Genomic DNA, 8,516 nt, shown 5'->3' on the forward strand with positions numbered 1-8,516 from the left:
AAAAAAAAAAAACTAGTTGGGTTTAACATTTTAATTAACTCCAAAGTGTTCTTGATCTCTTTGAGTTGTTTGGAGGAGGACTAATTTGAGGCACCATGAAGCAATTTCCATAATCAGATGTCCACTCTCTGCTTGATTTTGTCCTCTTATTAATATTATTATTGTAATTTTTGTAATTATCTTGACCAAATACAAGTGATGATCCGCTTGATATTTGATCTCCAAATCCCATATTTGAACCCTGTTCGAATTGTTGAACCGGATTATTATACCGCGACGGTGCTGTTAGACCGGCCGGTTGTGGTGGTGCCTGTGGGACCCACGTCCCCATTGAGTCACCCGAGAATGAACCATTTAAACTTGCATCTAGTAGATGATCACCCCATATCGTTGTTGGTTCGTTTTGTAGTTTCTTGAATCAAATAAACAAAAAAAATTAATATTCTAATTATCAAATGGGATTACAAAACATATATTTAGTGACTAAAATGAAACAAAAAAAAAAAAAAAAATCTTTAATCTCCAAAACATAACATACAAATATTTTAAAAAGTAGGATAAATAAAAAATTACACACCTTTGGAAACATGGGAAGTGGATCAAGAAAGTCTTCAACGTGCCAACCCGGTAACATCTCAATCAAATACTCCGATATGCTACTTGTATCCGATCCATGACCCGACCCATTTGATTCTTGTGGACAGTTTTGAGTTTTGCTACTAGGTTGGTTGATGATCGGAGGACTATTTGTTTTTTGTTGTTTATTTTGAAAGACACCTTTTTTAGTATCGGAAAAAGGAGTTGAATCCGAATATAAAGTAGAAGTTGAAGACAACTTAACACCAGTTAGAAGAAACCTATTATGAGTTTGTGTATGTTGGTTGACTTTATGAATTGCAACATCACAATTGTTACATAAAATAGCTCTATCTTGTTGACAAAACAAGAAAGCTTTTTTTTCTTGACAAATATCACAAAGTGGTGATTCTTTAGGTGTTGAAGGGTGGTGAAGCGAAAAACGCGGGTGTTTTCCGGCTAATTTGTTAGCGTGGTGTACTCGGTGGTCGCAGGCGGCACATAGTGCTGCCTCGTCCGCCGAGCAGTACACTGACGCTTCATGTTCGTTACAAACATCACATTGAATCTTCATCTGCGGTGGTTGAAATTTTTGGTAAAATGTAAAGAGAGATGGAATAAGAATAGTAATAGTAATACTATAATTAGAAAGGGTGATAGAGTGATAAGAATATAAAAATGGATAGTGGATGAGAATACAAGTTTTTTTAATAAAAAAAAATGAATATAATGGGGTGAGGTGGAATGGAAGGAAATAAAAAGTCGTGATTTCACTATGAAGTTTAGTCTATTTAATTAGATTGAAAGATACTCGAAATCTTTTTATAATTATTAAGTTAATTAACATGTGCAAGATGGGGTGGGTATATTTTTATATTTTTAGCATTTCATATGTATATGTTTATAACATTTTAAAAACATTGTCTATTCTTGTTAGACAAAATATTTCACGAATGGTCTTATGTTTTGTGTTTTGTATTAGAAATCGCTAATTTTTTTCGAACGTCGGCAATTTTATTAAAAAGAACTAGCGAGAAGCCGGGAAAAATACATAGGAACAAAAGAAAAGACAAAACAATTATAAAGTTACAAGGAACACAACGGATTTTGCAACCACTCAATCCAGTTTAAAGTGGACTTGTGATATCTCGCGTACAACCAGTTAAAGCCTGTAACTACAATGTTGTCGAAAACATGAGATTTCCGAAACTTATGCTCTTTGAAGATGATGTCATTACGGAGTTTCCGGATATTCCATAGAGTAGAATAAGCAATCACCGAAATTATTAATTTCTTGTTCCTATTATGTGAGAAAGAGTTAATACAAATCCAAACATCGCCCACCGAATCCCAAATGGGAATAGCAATATCAAGCCAACTACCGACTTTACACCATAACTGATACGAGGTGTCACACCGAATAAAAAGTGACTATGAGATTCTTCAGAGACATTGCAGAGGGCACAACAAGAACTATCAAATGTCATATCTTTAGATTCTAAGTTTCGTAGAGTTGCAAGCCTATGAAGCTTGAGCCGCCAAACGAAGATGTTTATTTTAATCGATACACTATTGCACCAATCTGTTTGATGTGTGAACGGGGCATAATCAAATGATGCAATAATGCTTCTACCAGAGGATACTCGGTACAAACTATCGGTTGAATAATCCCACCACCATCGATCTTAACTCTCTGAAATGGAGACCGTACTCAGTAAGGAAAGGAGTTGCAAAAGTTGCTCTTGCTCAGCCTCTCCTCTAATAGACCTGTGCCATTCCCAAAACCAACCTGCGGATGCTAGATGAGAGGCAACTAATCCTTTTTAACCGAGTCTAAAGCAAATAAACGAGTTGCAAGAATCTCATTACCAATCCACGGATCACACCAGAAGTCTGAATACTCACCATTGCCAACTTTTATGTGCAATTTAGAAGGTATCAAGTAGTTGTTGTCATGCAGTTTTGAAATAGAGGATACGATGTTATCCCAGGAACCAGTAGCATTGGGCGCACATGGCAAAGAGTTACCATCTCTATTCCCGTGAATCACAATGATAATCTTGGTCCAAAAAGTGATAGGTCAGATCATGTTGAGATTAGAAGAAAAGAAAAGTTAGAATGAGATTCGGTAAGTATGAAGGAGATTCTGTATTAGAGAGAATTAACAAGATTTACATTCCACAGCTTCTAGAACTCAGTTACAATGCAATGGCTATCTAATTAGGACTACTTAGGTTCCTTATATAGCCCTCTTCTAAGGAACCATCAATTAAGCTTATTTCACATTAACACTATACAACTTCGGGGTCCTAACAATCTCCCCCTTAGTGTTAAATGTTAACTTAATAATATAATCCTATTGAGTAATCTTGAGAGGTCCAAACGTTAGTTTCCATCGTGTGCCATCTGGTTTTGAAACTTCTACTTGATTTTCAGAAATTTGCTTAGAAGGTTTCCAGACGCCCCACGCTTTTCTTGGATCTCCCTCATGTAATGGATATTCATCCATTTTTTTTTTTGAAATACCTTCTCTTTCTCTGGCCAAGAAGAATCTCAAACTGTCTTGTACGGATCCGGAGCTTTAGACGATCTCTGATATGCTATATAAACTCTCCAAGACCCATTTTCATGTCAATGTAATCAAACTTGCTTTGACGAATTTTAAGATACTTCAGTGCAGCCTTGAGTGTACCATCTGAGTATTTGTTCAACTCTTTAGTGTGGATGAACACTTTTTCTTTCTGAGAATTCACAAATACAAACCCTTCGGGTTCGAATTGCATTTGAAACATTCTCATATCCTTTAGTCCCTCTGTGTATTGATTCGGACAGGTTATTAGAATCTTTTTCCTATTAGCTTCAAGACCAATTTGAAAATCTTCACGTCTCATCAGTTCTATTGTCTCCATCATGTATCTTTTCACAGCTTCCAAAGCTTGAGCCTTAACAAAAGGTCGAATGGTGATGATACGGAGGTAGTTGTAGATGTGAATGATATCAAGCATATCTAGATTATGAAAATATTCTTCTGTGAACTTGTATCTCTTCTCATCTTCTATAATAACGTGGAACTGACTGATGACGTCCTTTTTCTCGCTTATCCCTACTCCGACTCGAGTAATATTCAATACTTCTGAAATACGATATTTTCTTTGAAGCCACAAATCATCTTCATCTTTGTTGATATGTTTCCTCCACATAAACTCATAACAATTTCTTTCACTTGCTGGAAGCAATCGTGAACCTATATAAGTAAATCTTTTACTCGTTGGTGTTTCGTTAATGCGAAAGATCTTGTAATCATTCTCCTCGATGAATGTGTTTCGTACAGTTATGAAATCATGTTCAACTCCCAATAACAATCTTTGTTCCCAATTCTTAAAGAATATACCATGGTTGTATTTGAATCTGGAATTCACTGTTTCACTTGATGTAGATGTACCAGAAGTTGAGCTTTCATTAGCATTTGTTGGATTTGAACTCGATGAAGGTGTAGAATTCGATGAATGATCAGTAGGATTTGTCGCATCATCAGTTGGAACATTATCATCTTCAATATGATCAAAGATATAATCATCATTTGGATTAACATAAAGATTGTCTTCATCGTCATCAGAAGAATCCATTTCATCATCACTTTCAGTTACTGAATCAGGATTCCCTTCATCTACAATCTCTACATTTTTCGGGATTGAAGATACTGAAGATAATTTGCTTAGAATGACAAACTCATCATCATCATCTGTTTCTTCAAGATAGAAATCACTTAAGTTCAAATCCTCATCTACCAGTCCACTATCAGCCTCTGAATGCACAATTGGAATTATAACTTGCTCAGGCTCCTTATCATCAATTTCATCATTAGTAGAAACCATTTCTGATTCCGTCTGAACCTGTTGAGCTTGAGAAACTGATGAAGACCTCACACCACCACCCTTAGTTGAAATGTTCACCGTTAGATAATCTCCATCTACTCCTATCTCCCCCTCATGACTATTCTGAGGATCAGAATCGTCATGCTCATTATCACGGTGAGGACTTATTGGAGAAGAATATGAAGTAAGTGGATATCGTACTCGAGCACGAAACAATGCTTGAAGTGAAGTGCGTCAAAGAACATCAAGATTAACTCGAGAAAACATACGACTGAAATATTCTTGCTCCAAAGCATCATAGAAATTTGGTGAATGAGAGGGTGATGGTGGTAAAGTGACAATAGGAACAGCAGAAGCATCAGTTGGAGGCGATGTCGGTGGAAGTGTTTGATTTGCCGTGAGGGCAGGTAAGGATATATGTGCGGTATTATACTTATATGTAGGGCTGTACATACTACTAGTCAGATTCGTGATATCCCCTTCTGATGGAGGTTGGGCAACAACCGGAGTTGTCGCCGACGAAGTTTCTTTCGAAGCATCCGCCTCCATGACTTTAGTCTCATGGGACTCTGAAAAAGTAGTAGAACTACCCGTTGGTTTTAATCTCGCAGAGATATTGCTATCTCCGACTCCTGAAATCATTGATATACCATGAGGTGGTACATCTCTTTCAGTTAACGACTCTTCCTCCAGACCCTGAGATTCAGAATCTAGAAGAGAAGTGGTTTGAACCAATGGATCACTTTCATGAACCAAGGGATCAGTCTGCTGGAAGTCTGATAAATATCCCGAAGGATTGTCATGTTAACTCGTTTCCATGGGAGGCGGCAGATCTCCCTCATCAAGATAAGCCGGACCTCGAGACCCTGTTGTACGTTGAGGCACAGGAGGATTTTTAGCCGATACGCAGGGTGCCTTTTCAAGAATTTTCGGCTCCCCTTCGGCCGTTCTGGACTTCAATGATTGAGTTTCCTCAATCGATTGAGTCAACGCAGACTTTACTGCAGAGGAAGACTTTACTTCCTTAGATGCCGAAGCATCTTGCTGTGTAAGATTTATTATTAAGTCCTGTTTAGATTGGATGGGATTAGTGGTCTTTTTACCATCCTTGCGTTTAGCTCTCTTGCCTACCGAAGCTTGCGCTTCATTTAACGTAGGGCTTACTTTTATTATTGGATGTGATACGGAGATGGGTGAAGGTGACCTAATTGGCTCTAGGTCTTGATCCGTATCACCAACGGTTGGAGTAACTATTTGGCGGACGATGGGTGTTGAAGTCCTAGATCTAGTTACTCTTTGGGTTGGCGGAGTCTGAATCATCTCATCAGGTATAAATCGAGTTCTCTTAGGAGAATGTTCAGGAGATGACTCAGTTGCTGAAGAATCAGTGTCACTGCTCACTTCGTGTGTTGTTGAAAGGGTTGGTTCAATTCTAGGTGAACTATGTTCCTTGATCCTCACGGGTTGAGCTTGGTGTGCTGCCCTAGAACGTTTGAGGTTCACCCTAAGTGGAGGATTAGCTGGCCTGGGTGGTTGTACTACAGGTTCCTCTACAACCTCTGGGACTGGAACCGCGGCGGGTTTAACTTGTTCTTGTTGTGCCGGGTTCGGAAGAGGTATTCCTACATCCTCAAAATAAGAACGCATTCGAACGTCTTGGGGTGCAGCTAGCCCCACAAGTCAATTTGGAATCGGCGCAGTGAATTGATTGTCAGATATCATTGGGGTATTCATCTTCAGCTCCCCAAATCTTTTCATCTGTAATCCATGTGTACCTGGGACAAATATATTTGCATTTCTGCAAGCAGTGATAGCATCATGGATAAAGATACAGAAAAACCTTTCACAAGGGATGTATGAACCCCTTGGCTTATCAACTTGAGCCTGAACCAAATCCCATAATAGTTCTGCATAATCAGGAGTCTCTACTCTTGGGAAAGAGTAGAACAATCTCAGTATTAGCACAATTAGGCTGTCGGATCCACTCCTGGTCATCAGCAAGCATCTGTTGATGATTGAGAAGATCACATAGCACCTTGAGTACAAGTATTTCTTCTGAAACTTAGCCGGTGGAACATTGTTTGCTCCAACATAACCAAGATCAAAGATTGATGACATCATTTGCTGAGTAGCAGGGAAAGCAGGAGCATTCAGTACAAGAGGAAGCCGAAAGATCCTCCTAAAATCAGCCTTAGTGATACTCCTCATCCCTTGAACTCCTCTTAGCTCAAACTCAAATCGAGCTTGTGTACCCTTTGGATTTGTAGTAGTAGGTTGTGTAGCTTCCATAAACCTAATGGTTCTATTGAGTAGCTCCAGATCTGTCACAGGTACACTGACAGTTGAGCTTAGAGTAGGCCACAGTGTATGCCTCTCTAGTATTGCAGTCCAGTAATTGCACGGAATGTTGGTTTCAGAGTTGATGAAGTGATTGTTTGCCATTTAGCTGTATAAATAAGAAATAGAAGACCACAAGATATTTAACATAAAGCACATATCTCTATTCTTATTTGCCTTTGAAATTCTTTGTATTTTTCAAATTTTATAATTTTTATGGTTTTTCTAAGTTATAAAAAACATTTATTCCAAATATGAACAAGTAATTGACAAACATGACATTCATATGATATTCATCACAGTATAAAGTCATCATGCAAAGTCAATTATATAACACAAAGAATCAGAACAACACTTAGTCAATTTTAAGCACAATTCAAGCAGATTCGGTAGTCATGAAAACTTGAGATTCTGTAACCAAATAAGCTTGAGTTTTCATACCAAAGACTTAAATAAAGCATGCAAGATTTATCAAGTTGAAAATCTCAAATTTTGAAAGTACCAAATAGCAGACTCGTTATAATGCCAAGAACAGATTCAGTATCTTCAAAAATCACATATTATCACCCAAACATGCATATTCAGTCTTATATTGAAATGTCCCGTTCATATTGATTATAAATGTTCCATATTAATTGATTTCTCTATATGAGACGTTTTTCAAAGACTGCATTCATTTTTAAAATAACCATAACCTTTATTTTATCTATAAAGGTTTAAAAAGCATTACGTAGATTATCAAATAATGATAATCTAAAATATACCGTTTACACACGACCATTACATAATGGTTTACAATAAGAATATATTACATCAAAAATAAGTTTCTTGAATGCAGTTTTTACATAATATCATAAAAGCATGGACTCCAAATCTTGTCCTTATTTTAGTATGCAACAGCGGAAGCTCTTAATAATCACCTGAGAATAAACATGCTTAAAACGTCAACAAAAATGTTGGTGAGTTATAGGTTTAACCTATATATTATCAAATCATAATAATAGACCACAAGATTTCATATTTCAATATACTTCCCATACATAGAGATAAAAATCATTCATATGGTGAACACCTGGTAACCGACATTAACAAGATGCATATAAGAATATCCCCTATCATTCCGGGAAATCCTTTGGACATGATAAAAACAACATCGAAGTACTAAAGCATCCGGTACTTTGGATGGGGTTCGTTAGGCCCAATAGATCTATCTTTAGGATTCGCAGTTGATCGGTTTACTAATTCTTAGGTTACCAAGCAAAAAGGGGCATATTCGGCTTCGATAATTCACCCATATAATGTAGTTTCATTTACTTGTGTCTATTTCGTAAAACATTTATAAAACTGCATGTATTCTCATCCCAAAATATTAGATTTTAAAAGTGGGACTATAACTCACTATCACAGATTTTTACTTCGTCGGGAAGTAAGACTTGGCCACTGGTCGATTCACGAACCTATAACAAATATGTAAATATATATCAAATTATGTTCAAAATATATTTACAACATTTTTAATACGTTTTAATGTTTTAAGTTTATTAAGTCAGCTGTCCTCGTTAGTAACCTACAACTAGTTGTCCACAATTAGATGTACAGAAATAAATCGATATATATTATCTTGAATCAATCCACGACCCAGTGTATACACGTCTCAGGCTAGATCACAAGTCAAAGTATATATATTTTTGGAATCAACCTCAACCCTGTATAGCTAACTCCAACATT

At 37.0% G+C, this 8,516-nt stretch overlaps 1 protein-coding gene across 1 annotated transcript; it reads right to left on the reverse strand.

Annotated features, from left to right (window-relative positions):
* On the reverse strand, window positions 1–1,199 carry LOC139858450 (B-box zinc finger protein 20-like). The gene is made up of 2 exons (XM_071847297.1): window positions 578–1,199; window positions 1–412 (listed from the first exon to the last, which is right to left on the reverse strand). The coding sequence occupies exons 1-2, from the start codon at window positions 1,148–1,150 to the stop codon at window positions 35–37; spliced, it is 951 nt and encodes a 316-aa protein (XP_071703398.1). The 5' UTR covers window positions 1,151–1,199; the 3' UTR covers window positions 1–34.
* Between the last annotated feature and the right edge of the window lie 7,317 nt (window positions 1,200–8,516).

Source organism: Rutidosis leptorrhynchoides, chromosome 7 (genome assembly GCF_046630445.1).
Source record: "Rutidosis leptorrhynchoides isolate AG116_Rl617_1_P2 chromosome 7, CSIRO_AGI_Rlap_v1, whole genome shotgun sequence".
In the NCBI taxonomy this organism is placed as follows: domain Eukaryota; kingdom Viridiplantae; phylum Streptophyta; class Magnoliopsida; order Asterales; family Asteraceae; genus Rutidosis; species Rutidosis leptorrhynchoides.

Bases quoted from the DNA above. Each gene is read 5' to 3' on its own strand.
- LOC139858450 (XM_071847297.1), bottom strand. From the start codon at position 1,150: ATGAAGATTCAATGTGATGTTTGTAACGAACATGAAGCGTCAGTGTAC. The intron at 413-577 runs GTGTGTAATTTT...ATTTGATTCAAG, and splicing joins CACTTCCCATGTTTCCAAAG to AAACTACAAAACGAACCAAC.